Source organism: Jaculus jaculus, chromosome 2 (genome assembly GCF_020740685.1).
Source record: "Jaculus jaculus isolate mJacJac1 chromosome 2, mJacJac1.mat.Y.cur, whole genome shotgun sequence".
In the NCBI taxonomy this organism is placed as follows: Eukaryota; Metazoa; Chordata; class Mammalia; order Rodentia; family Dipodidae; genus Jaculus; species Jaculus jaculus.
Genome location: NC_059103.1, coordinates 58,852,554 through 58,874,423, shown reverse-complemented (window position 1 = coordinate 58,874,423; position 21,870 = coordinate 58,852,554). Strand labels below are relative to the sequence as shown.

The window sequence follows — 21,870 nt, the reverse complement described above, 5'->3', positions numbered from 1 at the left end:
GCCACAAAAGTCACTGCAGGCTTTTGAGAAGTTGCCTGAGCATACACAATGCCAAGAGGAACTTCATTTATGGTCATGAACACAAGTTTGTGGGAAGACAATCCTCCCCGCAGCTTCCCACTGATAGCTGACAGAAGTGCTCTGGCTCTCTGCAGGAGCTTAAAAGAGCAGGACTTTTCTTTCCCTGCTGCAGCAGGTGCAGACACAGGTTCCAGGTGGTGCAGGACAAACAGGGTCTCTACTTTCCCACACAGGAAATGAGCTGCTATAGCTGAGGCTGGGACCTCTCCAGGGCTGGAGGCGGCAGTTCCTATTCAGTCCAACACAGTGAGCCTCTGCAGTCTCCTTCACCTGTGTCTCCTTTATCACAGTTTCAGACTGCTTGCCATGTTGATGGCCTGGAGGCTGTTGGAGTTGATCAGTAACTGACTCGGACTGTCCTCAAGATGGATGATCTCATTTTCTGCAGTTCTGAAACTGTTTTGTGAGGGAGACAGGCACCAGATGATCGCAGACACACCCAGAGATGGCCCAGCTGTTTTAATAGCCATTTTAGGTGTCCATGTAGATCACATTTGTAGTCTGCTGAAAATCCCAGATATTTTCATGTTTATTATGGTTAAACTTTAGTTAGAGAAACATAGGTCTAAAATTGGTAACATTTTAACATTTATCAGGAAAACTGTGGATCCAAATAGGCAAACTCCCAGTTACCATACACAAGCAATAAAAAACCAAAATGCAACCCCTGCTGAGCACACTATGTTACATTAATGTTACAGCTCTTGTACTGGGATCAAGACTGGAGTGTTAGGCTCTAGTGTAGGCTTGCAAAGCATGGGTCCCTCAGCCCTGGCACAGCAGCTTCAAGGCAGGCCTAGGTATCTAGGATTCCTATAGCTCTTGGCTCGGTCTAAGACTCTTGGCCCTAAGGACTTGACAATTCTCCAGCAATCAGGGCTTGTAGTTTCTCTTCTTTGACTCCATATGGCCTGTTTTTATTTAAGACATAGTCTTACTCTGCAGCCCAGGCTGGCCTTGAACTCTTGGTGACCCTCTTGCCTCAGCCTCTTGGTGCTGGGATTACAGGAGTAAAACACCACGCCTGGCTTCCTTATGGCTCCTCTTCAGCCTCAACTGTCTGCTCTTCCCACCGCCCTTCTTCCTGCCTCTTAAACTGCTGGACAGCCAGATGCTGCGCTGCTTTCATAGCTCACCTGCCACTTAAGTTCCTGTGCTTCTGTTGCCATCATGTACTCTGCTGCTTGTTTTGTTACCAGCTCAGCCTAAAAGACCACTAGAGAAGCGTCTTACTGGGCCTAATGCAGCAATACCAGAGAGCACCTCTCAGCTGATTGACCAAACAAGCCTGAGGAGGGGTGTTTGCCTCAACTATAGCCTTGCCTCTAGTGCACCAATCACAGACGTTGAGGGTTGTGTTTTGTACCAATTACAAGTTTCCATCTTAGCACAGGGCACAGCAGTCCCTCTTCCAGATCACAAGGGGCAGCGCTTCCCTTATGGCACAGGTGGGAAGGGGCTGCAGGGTCATTTAAAGATGAAGGCTTGTGATATCAAAATGTCAGGTTCAGAGCGTTTCAAACACTCCTGATGGAGGCTGTGCCATTAGGAGCTGGGAAAACCAGCTGCAGATGGCTGGTGTAGTTGGCTATTTCACTGACAGTCCTTTTGTTCAAGGAAGCCAGCGTAGTAAGGACAGTCTAATAGCTGTCTATTAAGGAGTCAAAAATGTTCATCCCCACGGGGCTGGAGAGATTGCTTAGTGGTTAAGGCACTTGCCTGCAAAGCCCAAGGACCCAGGCTCGATTTCCCAGGACCCCCATAAGCCAGATGCACAAGGTGATACATGTGCACAGGATGGCACATGTGTCTGGAGTTTAGTTACAGGGCTATAGGCCCTGGAATGCCATTTCTCTCTTGTGGAAAAAAAAGTTCAGTCTTCTAAGATCCTTTCTTATTTACAGAAAACCAAAATCAGAAAGTTTACAACAAGGACTTGAAGATCTTAACACTAGTAGTGACATCAACAGATTTTAACATTGCTTAATATTGGCCCAGTGACCCAGGAAGAGGTGAGTCCCTTGCATCTGTCTCATGATACTTTGAAATTCTGAACAAAAGAAAAAAAAAAAGAAAAAACCCCAGCTCTAATAGTCAGCATGATGTTATGGCTCGGGGAACTGGCTGGCCTGCAGTGCTTCTTTGAGTCATGTTCTCATGTCGACTGTGACACATACTAGGAGTTCGTTTTTCTTTAACAGCATCAAGAGTTCTTTGTATATTCTGCATGTGTCATCGTTTTGCATTTGTAAATTTTCCCCCTTGTAGGTGTCTTTTCATTTTCTTCACAGTGGTCTTTGAAGCACAAAATTTTGATTTTGTTTAGTCCAACTTATGTATTATTTTCTTTTCTGCTCATGCTTTTGGTGTTAAGTCCAAGATCACGAGGACTGGCTGGGAAAACAGCGCCTCTTCTCTCCTTCCCTGACCATGCCCCTGAACTCCAATGCTCAGCTGACCACACCATGAACTCAACAATGCTCTGTAGGCAGCTGTGGTACGTTTCTATCCCAGGAAAGGTTGTCTTGGCTGTCTCAGCATGGTGGCTCTCTCCTTGGCTGCACCCTGTCACCTTCTAGGCATACCCTTGGGTCTGACCTTTATTCACGTTGCAAGCGGAGAAGTCAGAACCTTTGGGAAAAGATCAGGAGCTGCTTACTTGAAGGATTATTTTAAAAGTTGGGGTGAGACCCAGTCACGTCTCTTCCACATGGTGCCAGCATGCTCTAGTTGGAGGCAGCAAAGCCTGAGGTCCTCCATGATGGGACAATGTTTTACCAGGTAGCAGAAAGAGATGGCCAGTTAGCCAGTACTCTGTGCCTATAGTGGCCTTGAGGCTCTAGGAAGGGTAGGGAGAAGCCCCTCACTTCCTGCCAAGCACCTGGACTCTGCCTACCAACAGGCATTATTAGATCCAAGTAAAAGGGGCCCCTCCCTAGGCTCAGATCACCTCCCCCTCTGAGTTAGGAGGGAAGAGCACACTAAAGTTTTTTTTTTTTTTTTTGTTAGTGTTCTCAAAGAGATCTCTATTTGGTGTTTGTCCTTTAAGACCATGTCTAGGTGCTGAAATGGTTAAAAAAAAAAATGAAAGAGCTTGTGCTCATGCTCATCTAGGAGAAAGTAGGCATGGCATCAGCATGCAGAATGATACTGGTGAGTTTGTGGACCTGCATGTGCTGCGGTAATGCTCCATGAGCAAGGGCATCATTGGTGCCAAGGACCTCACATCTACCCAGATGAATGTGGCTGAGGCTGCCAAGGTCACAGGCAAGTTTAACACACAGATTTAAAACCTACACCCGGCCAGGTGTGGTGGCACATGCCTTTAATCCCAGCACTTGGGAGGCAGAGGTAGGAGGACTGCTGAGTTCAAGGCCACCCTGAGACTACATAGTGAATTCTAGGTCAGCATGGGCTATGGTGAGACCCTACCTCGAACCCCCCCCCCCAAAAAAAAAAAAACTATGCCATCTGTGGGGCCATTCACAGAATTGGTGAGTCAGGTAATTCTATTCTGTGATGAGCAAAGGCTGATGGCATTGTCTCAAAGAACTTCCGACCTGGGAAAATTGTGGATAGGGATATTCATGGAGTATTTGTCATAACTAAACAGTGGGAAGCTAAAAAAAAGTTTCTGCATTTCCTGGGGCAGGTTGGTATAGCATCACAGGCTGTTCAGCACGCCCCTCCTTTCTAAGTAACTTCCTTGAGGTGTGACTGGTGCCTACTGAACTGCACGAAATCAGATACAAAGCGGTACATGCATCTGTGAGTTTAGCAATACAAGGGAGCACAGTCAGGAGAACCTGAAGCTTGCTTGCACTTCACTTGCATTGGTAAGAGATCCGCATCTCAAGGAGGTACAGCATAGATACTTTGAAGTTGGCGGCTGACTTCCACATGTGTGCTATTATATATACGTGTGTGTGTGTGTGTGTGTGTGTGTGTGTGTGTAAAACAACACAAAATTCTAATGGAACTGTATGGAATGATCTAGAAACCCAATGTGTGGTTTGGGGAAATCCATCCTTAGGGTTATTAGGAGTTCCTCTGCATACTGTTTTAGTCAAACCATTTCTTCTATTTTCATTCTTCAGAAAATGAAAAGTAGGGCTGGAGAGATGGCTTAATGCTAAGGCACTTGCCTGTGAACCTAGGTTCCATTCCCCAGCACCCACGTAAGCCAGATGCACAAAGTGGCACATGCATCTGAAGTTCATTTGCAGTGGTCTAGGGGCCCTGGTGCATCCATTCATTGTCTTTCTTTAATAAATAAACAATAAAAAAAAAGAAAATGGAAAGTACCATTTTGAGAAAGAGAAGTATCATGCCTCCTTTTGGTTAGTGAGATAGAGAGAAAAGGGGGACCGAGAAGGAAAGATAAATTGCATGTCAGGTTGTCTCGCAAATGAACTCCAGATGCATGTGCCACTCAAACTCATGGCGATCCTCCTACCTCTGCCTCCCCAGTGCTGGGATTAAAGGCGTGCATCACCACACTCCGCTTGAGGCCCATGTTTTAATAATTGGATTGCATATGTCTGCTGAAGGTGTGGTCTCTTAGGCTTTTTTTATTTGGAGGGGGTGTTGAGGTAGGGTTTCACTCTAGCTCAGGCTGACCTGGAATTCACTATGTAGTCTCAGGGTGGCTTCAAACTCATGGTGATCCTCTTATCTCTGCCTCCAGAGTGCTGGGATTAAAGGCATGCACCACCATGCCCAGCTGGCTCTCTCTCTCTCTTTTTAATAAATGTTGTTTATTTATGTGGGGGGGGGGAGGGAGGAAGGGAGGAGGAAGGGAGGAAGGGAGGAAGGGAGGAAGGGAGAATGGGCATGCCAGGACCTCTGGCCACTGCAAATGAATTCCAGACAAATGCTTTATTTTGATTTACTGGGTACTGGAGAATTGAGCCCCAGGCGGACAGGCTTTGCAATCAAGTGTTTTAGGTTCTTCTTTTAAGAATGTACCATGAGCCGGGCATGGTGGCATATACCTTTAATCCCAGGAGCAGAGGTAGAAGGATTACTGTGAGTTTGAAGTCACCCTTATGCTACATAGTAAATTACAGGTCAGCCTAGGTTAGAGTGAGACCCTACCTTGAAAAACAAGCAAGCAAAAAAATCTACCATGACTGACTAAAGTTATGTGTGAGCCCAAGGGCTTATCCAGCTCTTTGTTCCTTCAGAAATAAAGCTTTTTATGTGTTCAGTTTGAGTTCTTTTGCTCAAAATAGTGAATTGAATCTCAGATACAATCAATTCCAGCATGTTCTTTAAAATCTAATCACAACCCTCCCACCCCTGTAATCTTGCACTGTGGGGTACATTCTGATCTGTATTGAGATAGGACAATGAAATAAACATGGCCCACCAAGTAGGCAAGCTCTGGGCTGCTCAGCAGGTCCCTGACCACAAGCATGTAGCTAACTCAAAGAGCAGGCAGCATGCAAACTGGATCAGTGTGGCACAGGGACAGTCCCACCCCAACCCACCAGCCTGGGGAGGCACACAGATCACATCCCCGAGCTCTCGTGTCCCAGGCACAGTGTGCTGCACAGACCATCACCCTCCAGGCGCTCCTTCAGATACTGCATGGTGACTGTGCTCAGAGAGGAGACTGGTGCTGGCCAAGGTGTGATGCTGGCAGAGCTGCCTGCCACAGTGATTGTGCCAGAATTTGGTACAGCTCCTTGACCCTAGGTACTTCCCCTATTGATACCTGGGGTGGGGTAGAGTGTGTGGAAAGTGTCAAGGAAAGATGCAAATGACAGCTGGCTGGGCTCACTCTCATGTCCCTTTGCACTTGCCCCTAAGTATTGCAGAGTCACCTTGCAATGCTCCACAACAGACCCATTTGACCTGTGGACTTGAACAAGACCACGTGTGTTTGCCCTTCTCTGACACTACTGTGTCCAGGGTCAGCATCCAAAGAAGGGAGCAACGGAGGGAGAATCATGTATGCACGTGTGTGTGTACACAAGCATGAGATCACCTGTTTAGACAGCACTGTTCTGGGCTCACATTCCTGCTCCACCATCACAGCTATCTGGCTTCCTGTTGCCAGATTCCAGGGACCTTGGGAGGGTGACTTAACCACTTGGAAACTTCTGTTTTCTGCTCAGTGAGATAGCCAGTAACACCAAGGCCACAGAGCGCAGCAGAGAGCCAGACTCCTGTGAGTGGGCTTGTGTGTTGGCTCTTCTCTCATTGTTAGCTGTCCCAGACCCAAATGCCTTCCTGGGCTCAGAAACCCTTAGGGGGCTAGGAAACAGAACACATAGGGCCCATGTGCTGCTCAGCCTGCAGTGGGTCATCACCATCCTGGAAGTGACAGAAATGAGGACAGGCTCCTTCTTGTCACCAAACATTGTAGGGAAACACATTCCCAATTTTGTGAGGGTCTTAGAAAAAGCAGTTGAGGCACTGTCCAGCCTCTTTGTTACTGAGGTCATCTCCAGGCTGTCCCACCTTTGTCATAGGATACAACCCTAATAACTGTCCCTAGCAGGACAGCAGTGAGCTGAGCAGAAATGTTCCTAATTGCAGTGGGGCCCTTTTTGCAGCACCCATCTCAGGCATCCCTCATGAAACACTGCCCATTCAATTTGAGCAACTGACTTAGTAAGTATGTCAAAGCCAGCAAGAAAGAACTAGTATCTTTTCTTTTTTTTTGAGATAGGGTCTCGCTGTAGCCCAGGCTGACCTGGAATTCACTCTGAAGTCTCAGGGTAGCCTTGAACTCACAGCGATCCTCCTATCTCTGCTTCTCAAGTGGTGAGATTAAAGGTATGTGTCACCATGCCTGGCTTTGTTAAGAACTAATATTTTGATGGCCACAATTAATTTGGACAGAAACATTTATGTACTATTCCTGTATTTGTGAAGCTAAATTTTGGGTGATGGAATTGCTGAGTGGCTTTGCTCGGTACCTGGAGGAGGATGCGGCCAATGCCGCTCAGCAGCTGTGGCTCTTGCTCTGGATGGTACTTGATAACTGCATGGTATGCATCCATCGCCAGCACATAATCCTGCAGGAAGAGAACCCAATGCATGTGATAAGCTGAAGAAACTGCCCTGGTTTATAGGTCAGGAGTCACACAACTGTCCAGTGTACTGTGCAGCAAGGATATAGCACCCAGCTGGCATAGGGTGGGAGCCAGTGCAGGACACGAGGTAGACCCTGCGGCAAAAAGCTGAAGCCGACAAGAACGACAAAGCCGTCAAGGACCTGGTAGTGCTGCTGTTTGAAACGGCTCTGCTGTCTTCCGGCTTCTCCCTGGAGGATCCCCAGACGCACTCCAACCGCATCTACCACATGATCAAGCTAGGGTTAGGCATTGATGAAGATGAGGCGGCCTCAGAGGAGCCCAGCGCTGCTGTTCCCGATGAGATCCCCCCACTGGAGGGCGATGAGGACGCATCCCGCATGGAGGAAGTAGACTGGAGTCCCCGTGGGAACTCTGCCCTCTGTATAGTTGCCCGAGCTCCTGCAGTAACCGTGACTGGCCCTGCCCCACCTGGCTCCCTCTGCTGCAGTCCAGTGGTCTTCTCTCCTGACCTGGTCTAGGCAGGAAGCCCCTCCCCCACCCGACAGCAAGGTTGGGTGTTGTGTATTGTTTTTGTTGTTTATTTTGTTCTGAAATTAAAGTATGTAAAATAAAGAAGATGCCGTTTTATACAAAAAAAAAAAAATAGTGGAGTGAGGACTCAGTTCTGTGTGGAATTCTGCCACTGAAGGATCACAGGGACTCTGGACCCAGATTTAGGCCCGAGGAATGGCTTCCCGCTCCCACATTCTATGTGGTGGCTCAGAAGTCCCTGAACTGGATCTACTGATCTTTCCTGGCAAAGTCATATGAAGTGGTTGTTCTGGGCTGTCTTATCTTCCAAATACATAAGCCATACTTTTTTTTTTTTTTGAAGGCAGGGACTTATTCTAGCTAAGACTCACCTACAACTAACTCTGAAGCCCAGACTTGAAAATTTATGCTTTCACTATGCCTTAAATGCTTTCTAGGTTAGATGTAGAGGTGAAACTATACTGAAACAAACACCTGGCAGCCAACTTTGCCAGGACAGCAAGACTATATTCTAGGCCACCCTTCTAAAGAGGTCTCATGGACAGCATATGGGCACTCTGCTGCTTTAGAGATGACCGCACAGGGGCATTTAAAGGCGCCATAGGCTTTGTGTCTCCATACTGCACAATGTCTCCTCTTTCAATCTTGATCTTTATGTCATCCCAGTAGTATTCCCACGTGGCCTTGTACCCACTTTGTACACAGTTCCTCCGTGACGCAAGGCCTGTCCCACTCTCCCCTTGCCCCCGCCTGTGTGAGGACAGGAAGCTCTTGGCACACTATAAGAAAGTAGGACCCTCCTCAGTTGTGAGTTGGTCTCAAAGAAAGGGTGCTGTCTGTCACCTTGGGCAGTGGTCAGCTCCTCTAATCCCCCACCACACTCATGTCTTCTGCAGTGACAGTGAACACTGTAACCCCGTATCAGCTGAACAGGCTGTGTGGTAGAACTGTGTGGAACACTGCCTATTGTCTCACTTGCAACACGTAGTAAGTAACCCACGGCCACCAGCAGTTAGGAAAACTAACTAATCATTATAAAATTCCAGAAGGCACTTTATTTCTATATTCTACATTTTCAGTTTCCTCCAAGCTGGGACTGTAGTCACTAGTTTGCTAATTGGGATGTTATAAAGACAGACAGACGACAAGGAAGACTCTCCATTCTGGTACCTTCAAGCACAGCTCATTAAAATTAATTTTATTCAAGGCCTGATGCTCACAAGGAGTGACTGCACATGCCATGGTTTCTTCTCCCATCACTTCTTGCTGCCCATCACTGCTGTCTATGGCAGGGCTGTTCTGTGTCTAGTTGTGTGAGCTGAGCATATACATGTATAAGTTGGAATAGCTTTGTGGCTAGATTTCAGGCCCTCAGGAAGCCAAGGTCATGGTTGAGGACGATGTGCCACTACTGTGCAGTGTCTAGTTCCTGCTTGCAGTTAGGGGCACTGCCCCTGGGTTAAGGTCTGCTCCATAGAAAAGCAACAGCCAGTCTACTTCTCCTGGGAGGGTCACAGTCCCTTGACACTACCCTGTTGTTTAATCTGACACTTTACTTGTCATGTGCAGTCCTGGCCTGTACTCCCCTTCTGCTAATGACACTCCTGGTAGGCAGCCACTAAGAGCATCCGGGTGGGAGTGTAGAGGGCAGTAGACCCTTTGGGGTAGCTTTCTGGCCAGCATAACTGCCTTGCAAACCTTCTGTTTCAGAGCTTTAGGGCCTAGGGTTCATGTTTCTGAAGATGGTCAGATACAAAAAGGTTATGCTTTAAAAATACCAGTGACTGCTAGGTATGTTGGCACATACTTTTAATCCCAGAACTTGGGAGGCAGAGGTAGGAGGATGACCAAGAATTCAAGGCCACCCTGAGGCTACATAGTAAATTCTATGACAGCCTTGGCTAGAGTGAGACCCTACCTCAAAACAAAACAAAACAACAAAAACCAAAAAGACCAGCCAGTGACCTTTGAAGAGATTTTACTACTGACCCACTGAAACACTGCTATAGGAGCCAGGGGAGACTCCCAGGCTCGGGAACCCTGAGAGAAGCAGCAGTACAGTAAGGCCTGTCAGGTGTGGTCAAGACTTTTGCCCCGGAGGTGATGGATGACAGAGAATTGATTTCAGCACATTTCAACAAGCCCATGTTCACACAGAGGACATGAGGGTTAAGGTTGCATATTCAAGTGCTTCCTTCAGCCCCCCTCAACCCCCTAGTTTTCCAAGGTAGGGTCTCGCTGTAGCTCAGGGTGACCTGGAATTCACCATGTAGTCTCAGGGTGGCCTCGGACTCATGGTGATCCTCCTACCTCTGCTCCCCAAATGCTAGGATTAAAGGTGTGCGTTGCCACGCCTGGCAAGTGCTTCCTCCTGTTGATCATTATTTAGTGAAATAACCACTCCTTGAATCTGGAGGGCCCCTTTGAAGGGACATGGCTGACAGGAGCTCTTTAGTGAGTGCCCACTTTACTCTCTTGATCATACAGTTCCAGCCCACCCATACCAACAAAGGAATCCTAGCCCTATTTCTACCTTGGCCACTAGACATTCTGACATCAAGGGGCTTCCTGTGAGACCTAAGCAAGGAAGAGGTAGGTTTATGTGCTATAGCTTTTTCTCCACGGGGGAAGACACGAAAGGTGGTGTTGGAGTGGGAAGTAGGAGGACATGGGCCTGGAGAGATATGTAGAAAGACTAAGCACCACAGGGCCACAGACACCGTAAGGCTGCTGTGAGGCCTGGGCAAGTAATGCTTACAAACAGCATGAAGTTTCCAGGGCTTTGTCAAACAGGCAAGTGTGCCCAACAGTACAGCATATAGGAAAGATTTCAGGGCTGGAACATATAAGCGAATTTCCCATCATTAGAGAAAAAAATTAACACAGATATGTCACTATAACAGAAATTTTACTCAAACTAAATGGCTCATTAAATAGCTCATTGTTAGTTGATACATAGAATAAGACTATTGCAGTACCAGGTGTACCCAGTAGATGGCAACAGAATGCATATGCTTGGATTAGCTAATTGAACTGCATCATTTTTACTTCTTTTTTAACTCATGAAAATGAAAGATTAAGCTAAACTTTCAACTTAAATTATATCCATTGTAAAAATATTTTTGAAATATGGTAATACGTCCTGTGCTGAGTTCCAACCACACAGACATAGGCCTTACATTTGGTGCTTGATGGTGGCATCACTAATACAGTACAACAAAGAAAGGGATTTATGTTCCATAAATTTCTATTAATGTGTCTTAAAAATGCAAGTGAAAACCTGGCTGTGGAACTTCTCTCCCGGAATCTGCAGTCTGCTTTTCATATTTGGCCTAGCAATGCCTGACAACCAGAATCTGGAGACTTACAGGTGAAACTGACAGGATGGAGGTTAGTTTTGACAGAACAAAAACCTGGCTGGGGAAGGGGTGAAGGTGGGGGCTCTGTGATGCTATCACAGGGGAGGATGGACAAAGGGAGAGAAAGAACAAAGTGACCCTCCAGGCAACAGGCCTCATAGAAATATCTCAAGATACAGAACTCCTTAAAACTGCATTTTCCTTTATTAGTGTGTTGCAAGGCAGGAAAGCGCTGAATGAATGTTAGAGCTGGGAGGGTTTCCAGAGAACCATTCCTCCAGCATGAAGGTCACCTGCCAGAGCATGAGCATAACCTGCCAGCACTATGCATCACGTAACATGCCCTGCAGAGGTGTTTTTGCATATCTTCCTATACCGAGTCCAAGGACAGGGCCATGTAGAGAGCCACCAGTTAGGCTAAAGTGGAGGTAGCCTACTGGTGGTTACTCATCCAGGTCAGGGTGACCTTAGGTGTGGGAGGAGTGATGAACTGTCTTACACTGGCCTGGGGGGGGGGGGCTAGCTGCACTGCTCTGGGTGTCTGCTGCTGACAGATTCCTGCGTCAGCTTCAGTGCCTGCAGCTGGTAGCAGGGCTGCCAGCTCTGCGGCAGGACACTTGTGCCCAAGGTGGGAGATGAGCCAGGCGTGGAGTGTCTTTGAAACAACAAATCTAAAAGCACGGCCGCACTGGCTAGAGGGAGAAAAGGCTGGAAAACAGTGACTGACAGCTCAGCTTGAAGAGCTCGGGGCAAACTTGTCAGAAGAGGGTCTGGTGGGGACCCTGCCTTCAGAAGTCATAAGCATCAATCATAGAAGAAAACCTATGCTCATACTGAGACAGGAGAACAAAAGACACTTCTGGGATGGAATTGGGAGGAAAATAAATGATTTTAATGAAATCATTTAGTCCAGTGTATGCACAATTATCCTTGGAAATGTATATCTACTTTCTGTGGAAATCTGCCTGAATGTCATGAACTCTACTGAGCAATCCAGGCCACGCTGAACTTTGCTAGGCCCACAGCCCACTTCCCAGCAGCTTGTCAGAACGCACAGCAACCCTCTTGGCAGCTTCCTGCTGAGAAGGAGAGGCACTCAGCAGCTTGGCCGCCTACATACCTTCATCAGGAGCAGACAGTTCGCCATGGAATACAGCACACGGCCCAGACGCGACCTCCACAGCTGAATAGAAGCTGCAGGAGAGAGTGGTGTGAGTTTGTACAAACCAACCAGATGCTCCTTATAGCCAGCAACCAATGGCCCTGTGCATTCTGAATTCAAAGGATCCTCTGGTTAACTCCATGAGGTTTTTCCCAGACTGTCTAGTGTGCTGTGGGCTGCACCAGAGACAGAAAATTGCTCTCACTGGGATGGCTATGATGGGCTCTCACCAGAGACCATCAGCATAGATGATGCAGCTAGACCATAGCCCAGCTCAGACAAAAGGGCATACATACATTCTAATCAAGCACTCTTTTCCAGGTTAGAGCCCTAAGAAAACCAGCAAGTTTGATGCAAATGTGGCACACTGGCTTGCAGCTTAGATCTGCCTGGGGTGGTTGCTCACTCATGGGAGGCAGCCACATGGTTCCTACTCCTATCCAGCTGCAAAGCTTCTACTTGTCTTCTGGACCCAGGGTTGGTGGAGAAGCAGGTTCTGCACAGAAGCCAAGCTTAGGTATCAGAATGTTGTTGGTTCAGCTTTCATTCCTGTGACCTGGGGCAGTGGGCCAACTTCCCCAGACTTTAATCTTAAATGAAAACATTTCCTGGCCTATCTGCTTCACAGACTTAGTGGCAGGCACAAAGTGCTATGCAGAGCAAGGCCAAGCACCTGAGGGTATCTGCAGACAAGCAAACTGCTTCTGACATCAGTCAGTTTCTTGCTGAGTCTAGATCTTTAAGACCCATCTCCTCTCTTGTTTTTCAAACTGGTTCTATGAACTTCCAGGAGCCTGGAAAGATCCCTGGAAGCTTCCTGCTATGAGGGAAGGGCTGATGGATGGTTCTCAAGATTATTACTTCTGTGAAGTATGGGTTGGGGGCTTTGCTACTTCAAATTTATATTCTGTTGATAGCTAGGCTTCCACAGAAGCAAGGATGTGTAAGCCTGTCTTGGTTGGTGCTCTTCTAGCTGGGCTCAGCCCACCCCTTCCACACTCATGACTTCAGACAGACAGACAGACACACACACATGACTGGAAGGTGGGTGGATAGAAGGGCAGCTCTACCTTCAAACCAGCTCCAAGTGCAAACCTTAGCACACCCTAGGGTAATTAAGGTCCTCCTGGGAATGACCAACCTGTGCATAAAACCTGCCAGCACTATAGTTATCTGAGGTCTGGAAAACTGGAAGTTATGTTTCCCTATCCTGGAGTGCTTAATAACACAAAAATTCAGCTAGAACTAAGTGTTAGTTCAAGGAACCTCCTTAGTAATCAAAATCACATCAGCTGCTCATATCTCCCATATGTATTCAGAGCTTCTGAACAGCTTCTAAATTTGTATGACAAACTAGGCTCAGTGAGCTGCCTGCTACTCAAGGAGCTTTGCAGTATCCACTCTAGTTCCAGTACCCTGTACAACCTTTCTGCAGAGACTCAACAGTGAGATCGCCTGTGCTGCTACTGGCCACCTAGGAATGATGTACTTATTCCTAGTTAGCCTAGTGTACCAGGAGAATAAAATGACCATGGTTGGAAAGCATGGGAGAATGGGATGTCCAAGAATTAAGGATGATCTCTCTACCCCTGCCCACATAGTGATTTGATGTCTTCTAATGAAATTACTGAAAGGAGTACACATACATATCCAACATGTCAAACATCCACATACCAAATACCCACACCACACATCTATTGTAGTTGCCTTCTTCTTCTTCTTTTTTTTTTCGAGGTAGGGTCTCACTCTGGCTCAGGCTGACCTGGAATTCACTATGTAGTCTCAGGGTGGCCTCGAACTCACAGTGATCCTCCTACTCTGCCTCCCGAGTGCTGGGATTAAAGGCGTGCGCCACCATGCCCGGCTGTAGTTGCCTTCTTGTTGCTGGGACAAAGCACCCAACCAAAAGCAGCTGATGGGAGGAAAGTTTTTATTTTGGCTTACAATCCTGAGGGGAAGCTTCATGATGGTAGGGGAAAACATGGCATGAGCAGAGGCTGGACATCACCTCTACCACAGCAGATGGAAAACAGACCAGGACCGTCAGCCAAATTCTGGCAAGGGATGCTGGCTGTAACACCCCTAAGCTTGCCCCTAGCAACACACCTTTCAGCAAAGCTCTACCTCCCAAGCTGCCATCACCTGGGGTTCAAGCATTCAGAACACATGAATTTATGGTGAACGTCTGATTCAAACTACCACAACATCAGTCACCCATATATAGACCACATTCAAACACTACAAACCTGTGCATGCACATCCACATGCCTACATCTTCAAATCTAGCAGTCACATGGGCTTTCTCAAAGGACACACTTAAGGCAAAATGGAACCAAGTGACAGACCCTATCCAGGGCATGGGAGTTTACCAAAAAGAACAGATGCCTGGGGAAGGGGAGCTGACTAGGCAACAGGCCTGTAGGGTAAGCTGTACTGAGTAGTGAGGAAGGAAGGCGAGAAGAGGTCTTACTGGGAGAAAACACAAGTCAGGTTCGAAACTTGGTTAGAAGTTGGCTTCTCACTATTACACTCAGTATATGTAGCTAAAGAAACTGCTATGGCTTGAATATACCCCTTCAAGTTCCTGTGTTGGGAACTTGGTATGTTAGGAGTGGAACATTTGTGAGGCCTCTGAGATTAAATGAAGTCCCAAGACGGGACTCTATTTTGGCATTAATACATTCGTAGGAGAAAGACAGACCAGAAGAGGCACACTTTCTCTGTCTCACTATATCCCATACCCTGTTATAATACAACAAGAAGACCTTTCTTCATGCTAGCTCATTGACTTCATGCTCATTGACTTTCCAGGCTCTCCAGCCATGAGTCAAATAAAACCCTATTTTTGCCGGGCATGGGGGTGCACACCTTTAATCCCAGCACTTGGGAGGCAGAGGTAGGTGGATCACTGTAAGTTCGAGGCCACTCTGAGATTACATAGTGAATTCCAGGTCAGCCTGGGCTACAGTGAGACCCTACCACGAAAAACAAAACAAACAAACAAAAAACCCCCTATTTTTCAGGGATGTCCCTGAGGCCCCTTAAACAATTCAGGCTCTTGCCACTGCTGTTGGTTGCACACCAGACTAGATGGTAAAAATCTATTGCTAAAAACGTCATGTTTTGGCTGTAGAATATAGAGACAGTAAACTGAAACTGAGCTAGAAGCTTCCTCTTTATTGATTAGCTTTGATAGTGCTAGAAACTGCTATGCAGGATGCTGGGTAAGAAATGTCAACAGGGCTGCAGAAATGGCTTAGCGGTTAAGGCACTTGATTGCAAAGTCAAAGGACCTCGGTTCGATTCCCCAGGACTGATGTAAGCCAGATGCACAAAGTGGTGCATGCGTCTGGAGTTAGTTTGCAGTGGCTGGAAGCCCCGGCATCGCCATTCTCTCTTTCTCTCTCTCTCACTCTCAAATAAATAAATAAAAATAAACAAAAAAAGAAAAAAAAAGAAATGTCAACAGTCTTGCTCATTGGCTATGGATGCTGTGTGCTACACTACAGACCTGTCAAGCAAGATGTGCCCACTGGTGCGATAGTAGCATGGTTGCTATGGGGAGGGGGTTTAACCAACCACTTTCTGATGAATTTGATGCTAGTGCCACAGGAGGAAATTCATATTTGGTACTAGAAGCTTGGTCAAAAAATCCTAGTAGGGGCTGTAGAGATGGCTTAGTGGTTAAGCGCTTGCCTGTGAAGCCTAAGGACCCCGGTTCAAGGCTCGCCTTCCCAGTACCCACATTAGCCAGATGCACAAGGGGGTGCACGTGTCTGGAGTTTGTATGCAGTGGCTGGAAGCCCTGGTGTGCCCATTCTCTCTCTGTCTCTCTACTCTCTCTCTGCTTGCAAATAAATAAATAAATTTAAAAAACCCTAGTAGAGGGCTGGAGCGATGGCTTAGTGGTTAAGGTACTTGCCTGCAAAGCCAAAGGATCCTGGTTCAATTCTCCAGGACCCATGTAAGCCAGATGCATATGGGGGCACATGCATCTGGAGTTCATTTGCAGTGGCTGGAGGCCCTGGCATGCCCATTCTTTCTCTCTCTCAAGTAAATAAAATATATTAAAAAATAATTGTCCAACCCTTTAAAAGGTTTGTCGGTAGGTATGGAAGCTGTTAATAAAAATAATAATAATAAACCCTAGTAGAGAAGTTACTGCTATTGTTTTTTTTTTAAAAATTAATTTATGGGCTAGAGAGATGGCTTAGTGGTTAAGCACTTGCCTGAGAAGCCTAAGGACCCTGGTTCGAGGCTCGATTCCCCAGGACCCATATAAGCCATTTGCACAAGGTGGTGCATGCATCTGGAATTCATCTGCAGTGGCTGGAGGCCCTGGTGCACCCATTATCTATCTGCCTCTTTCTCTCTCTGTCTGTTGCTCTAAAATAAAGAAAAATTAACAAAAAATTAAAAAAAAATAACTTACTTGCATATGTGTGTGTGTGTGTGTGTGTGTGTGTGTGTGTGTGTAGGCACACCAGAGTCGCTTGCCATTTGAATTTGTATTAAAAAAATTGTTTTATTTGACAGAGTGAGATGGAGGGACACAGGGGGGATAGAGAGAGAGAAGGAAGGATGGAGGGAGGAAGAGAATGAGCACTCCAGGGCCTCCAGCCACTGCAAATGAATTACAGATGCATGTGCCACCTTGTGCCTCTGGCTTACGTGGGTCCTGGGGAATCAAACCAAGGTCCTTTGGCTTTGCAGGTAAATGCCTTAACCACTAAGCCATCTCTCCAGCCCTCTTTTGCCATTTGAATGCTCATTACTAAAGAGGACATCTATATCACCTTCTCCAAGGATCAGGCAATCTCCCAGAAGGAGTAGAAGGAATATGAATAGCCAAAGGTAGGGGTCAATTGTCATGGAAAGTGATCTTCTGGCATAACATGGGTATTATACTCTTAACTCTCAGCAGATGTAATTACCTGCACAAGATTGAACTTGTCAATATTATGTTATGGAGGGGAGAGAAGCTCATGGGCGCTTTTAGGCAGTTAATGGTTTTAGGCAGTTAATGGTTGAAGGAGGGGTACTTTTTTTCAGTGGTGTAGTCACTGGTAAGTTGTCCATGCTCCTGTAAATAACCACTTACCTATATACATCCCTAATGAAACTCATTGGGTCACACAGACAAACCAACCAACCAACCAACCAATCAACCCACCCAACCATTCCACAGACATAAGTAGAAGAGTGGCAATCTAGGAAGAGGAAGAAGATCAGAGGGTAAGTGGGGCAAGTATGATCAAAATACAGTACAGGCCAGGTGTGGTTGCGCATGCCTTTAATCCCAGCATTCGGAAGGCAGAGGTAGGAAAATTGCTGTGAGTTCAAGGCCACCCTGAGACTACACAGTGAATTTCAGGTTAGCCTGAGCTAGAGTGAGACCCTACCTGAAATAAACAACAAAACAAGCCGGGCGTGGTGGCGCACGCCTTTAATCCCAGCACTCAGGAGGCCGAGGTAGGAGGATCGCTGTGAGTTCCAGGCCACTCTGAGATTCCATAGTGAATTCCAGGTCAGCCTGGGCTAGAGTGAAACCCTACCTCAGAAAACCAAAAAAACCCCAAAACAAAAACAAAAACAAACAAAAAAAAACCCCAAAACAACAAAACAACAAAAAATATAGCATATATGTCCATGAAAATATCATAAAGATACCCATTATCACATATAATTAATATATATTAGCAAAAAACTTAAAAACTCAACTGTATTATTGTTATTATTTTTTTTTTGGCTTTTTGAGGCAGGGTCTCACTCTGGCCCAGGCTGACCTGGAATTCACTATGTAGTCTCAGGGTGGCCTTGAACTCAGGGTGATCCTCCTACATCTGCCTCCCGAGTGCTAGGATTACAGGTATGCACCACCACACCTAGCTCAACTCTATTATTTTAAAAATTAAATTATTTGTGAGCAGAGAGAAGGTGGGGGAGGGAGACATAGAGATAGAGAGAGACTATAGGTGTGCCAGAGCCTCTTGCTACTGCAAATGAACTCCAGATGCACGTGCCACTTTGTGCATTCTGCTTGACCTGGGTACTGGGGAAATGAACTCAGTTATCTCTCTAGCTCCTAACTCTACTTGTTTTAAGTTTCCTTTGCTAATTTGACTCTTTGTGTCACTTTTATCTGCCATTTATTTATTTATTTATTTGAGAGACAGAGAAATGGTAGAGCAGAGAGATAGGTAGAGAGATAGAAAGAAAACGAATGGCAGGGCTTCCTGCCACTACAAAGAACTCCAAACTCATGTGCCTGCCACTTTGTGCATATGGCTTTCCATAGGTAGTGGGGAGTTGAACCCAGATAATCATAAGCAAGCACCATTAACTGCTGAACCAGTTCCTCAGTCCTTAACTCTATTTTTAATAAATAAATCAGTCTTAAATATTTCATTATAGCAACAGAAAAAGAATTCTTCTGGCCCTGGGCCATAGGTCTGGATGTGTGAGGTACCCTTCCCACAAGGAAGGTCACCATAGTACCCAAGGGTTGGGCCAGGTCCCTCTGTTTACATTCTTTTAGAATTCCACTTGTCTGTCATCTTTCCTGTAATAGGTTGAGGGCTACATTTGTCCAGAGTACATCTGCAGCATAGCCACAGTGCTTGACCTATCAAGAACAGAAATTAGGGTGAGCAGAAAAGCTCTTAGTTGAGAAAGAGAGAGAGAGACCAACCAGGGTGGTGGTGGGGGGGGAGGGGTTGAGAACAAGCCCTGTGGGTCAAACTCTGTAACTCTTTAACTTCTGAGGGCTGTTCAACTAACACAAAGGGACAGGCTCACCTTGTCTGCTCTCTTGTGTGACATTGCTTAGGCCTCCATCTTCAGCTAATCCTTGCTCCAAGTTGGCCAGGATCTGTAGTCATTTCAAACAGAACAGACAAAAACACAGGCAGATTCACTTATAGACTTTATCAAAATGTATGTCAGGACTAGCAAATTTCTCTATACAAAAACCAATCTATCAAGAAATATCACACACACTTAACTCACACACTGATGACTACCCCCTGGAAGTGATGGTGAATGGACAGGCCTTGTTCTCTAGCAGAGTTGGATAAATGGATGGGCCCTGCTCTCCAGTGGAAGGTGGGTTTGGGTTTATGATGGCCATAAAGCCTTCTTAATAGAGCACTGGGGGCATTCTGTTTTCTTCTTACAAAAAGCAGTGAGTACATTACACATGAGAGCAATTATTAACTTCCACAGAAATATCAGTCCCATTTTTCCAGGATACTGTGAGGGCCTGTGGCTTTTAAAAAATATATCAAATAAATTTTGTGCAGCTGTCACTTTGCATAGTCTTACTGTGTGGTCCACAGTGTCTCTGTGCATTGGTTTTCTCTGAAAGAAAAGCTGTTGCTGGCCACTGTGGTTTAGGAAGAGAATTTATTATTTTTTGTTTTGTTTGAACGGCAGCATGAGACTATGTGTTACGATCGCTGGGCTGAGAGATGGCTTAGCAGTTAAGGCACTTGCATGCAAAGCTAAAGGACCTAGGTTCAATTTCCCAGGGCCCATGTAAGCCAGATGCACGAGGTGGCGCATGCCACTGGAGCTCATTTGCAGTGGCTGGAGGCTCTGACGCACCCATTCTCTCCCTCTCTCAAATAAATAAATAAAAATATATTAAAAAAAAAAAAAAGAAGATTGCTTCCCATGCCAGCCCACAGTAGAGAGGACTAGGCCCACCTGGCTCTGGTCCTGCTCCCCTGTGTGCCCAGCTGAGATGTGTGCATAGAACATCTGTCCATACTGGCCCTAAGCAAGGCAGACTAGACACCTCAGGTCCCAGGTCCTCAGCAGCAGTGCCCAGGCTTACTTCCGTGCCCAGCCCAGATCTGCAGGCAGACCAACACAGCCCGCCTGCCTGGATGGAGCAAGGTGGACGAGGCTGCTCAGGTCATGGGTGAACGAACACTCCCTCTGACCCCAAATAGTCATGCGTGTAAACTGCCTAGGCTCACTCGGAGTAGGAAGGACTAGACCCACTTGACTGTGATCTCCCAATGGATATGTTCTGTTCACGCCCCAGAAGACTACCCCATTCAGGTCCCAGGTCAGCACTCCTCCTGTGACCAAACTAGTTAACCCTGCAGACCACCAGCCTGTGCCAGCCTGGAGGAGTAGGGTAGACTAGGCCTACTTGGCACTATCCTACTTCCCAATTTTCCCAGTCTAGGCAAGCATGTGGACTGTCTACCCACTCTTGCCCTGAGCAAGGCAGACAGGGTCTCTCAGATCCCAGGTCCCCAGCAAGGAATAAAATAGCCTAACCCCAGCCCAGGCCTGCTTGTAGCTGCCCACTGGGAGCAAAACAGACCAGGGCGCTTAACATAAGCCCCACAGCAACCGCTATTGCTGCATTCTTGATAGACACCTTCGTGACCCCACACTGAGTAATACCATAACCCCACTGAGGAGGGCCCCAGGGAAATGGGAGGAGGGGTGAGGAGATAAAAAAGAGTATAATCTGTTATATATAAAGTAAAATAAAAAGATGCTAAGTCTAGTAGCTTGAGGCTTCTAACAACAGCTACTTAAGAGGAACTTCCTGAAAAAGAATTCCAAAAAACAAGCCTCTGACAAATCAGCATATACAAAGAATTTAAAGAGGGCTTGGAAAAAAAATGGCTGAAGGAAATCTAAGAAAATCAACTAAATCAAAAGATACATGAATGGATTCTAAGAGGACACGAACAAATGCTCAAATGAATTCCAAGAGAGCAATGACAATCAACTAAATGCAATGAAGAAGTCAAACCAAATAAGGAAAATTAAAAAAAAAAAAAAGAGGAAAATGGAACACAGAGATAGAGATGTTAAAGAAAAATCTAGTTGAAATGAGAAAAAAAAAATGAAGAACACAATTAAAAGGCTTTCAAGGAAACTTTATAATCAGAATATATCATGTGGAAAATAGAATATCAAGACTTGAGGACAAGGCAAAGGAATTAGATTGAGAGGTCAAAATCAATGACAAATTCAAAAGAATGCACGAATAGAATACGAGAGAAATGTGGGCATCTTAAAGAGACTAAATGTTTGAATCACACACGTACAAGGAGGGGATGTACTACAAGTTAAGGGCATATAAAAGTACAGAAGAAAGTTTTCCTAACCATCTGAAAGAGAGGTCCATGCAAGTACAAGATGCACACAAAATGGAAAAATAGACAAGACCAGAGAAGAATTCCTCACAACACATTATCATTAAAACACTAAACACAGAAAATAAAGAGAATACTAAAATCACTTTGTCACTGTAATATTTGACTTGTCAGTGTAAATATCTAAAAGCCACAAAAGCTTGAAACAGAGTGATTTATAAAACTGAAAGACCATGGCTGCCAACTCAAACTACTACACCCAGCAAAATCATCCCACATAATAGAAGGAGAAAGAAAAGCTTTCCAAGATAAAAACTGGCTTTATGAATATATGAACACTAAGTCCTACAGAGAATACTGCATGGAATACTTTATGAAGAGATGAACAAACATACTTAAGAGGCTTCAGGAGGGACAAAACAATAATTTAAACTGGAGTAGTACTTTTTTTTTCTTTTTTTGAGGTAGGGCCTTACTCTATTGCAGGCTGACCTGGAACTCACTCTGTAGCTCCAGGATGACCTCCAGCTCAGGGTGATCCTCTGATCTCTGCTTTCTCAGTG

General features: G+C 46.0%; 1 protein-coding gene and 1 pseudogene across 4 annotated transcripts in view; one reads left to right on the top strand and one right to left on the bottom strand.

Moving 5' to 3' along the window:
- Trappc12 (trafficking protein particle complex subunit 12) overlaps positions 1-21,870 on the bottom strand; it is a 140,667-nt gene that overhangs the window by 10,667 nt on the left and 108,130 nt on the right. For 3 of the 4 annotated variants that reach the window (XM_045143017.1, XM_045143019.1, XM_045143016.1), the window contains exons 7-9: positions 18,981-19,053; positions 12,141-12,214; positions 7,011-7,109 (exon numbers count right to left, since the gene is read on the bottom strand). In XM_045143017.1, the coding sequence (XP_044998952.1) occupies positions 7,011-7,109; positions 12,141-12,214; positions 18,981-19,053 (246 nt within the window). Of the gene's footprint in view, positions 1-2,193; positions 2,713-7,010; positions 7,110-12,140; positions 12,215-18,980; positions 19,054-21,870 lie in introns of those variants that run through there. The other variant, XM_045143018.1, reaches the window with a different exon arrangement.
- On the top strand, positions 3,219-5,775 carry LOC123458544 (annotated as a pseudogene).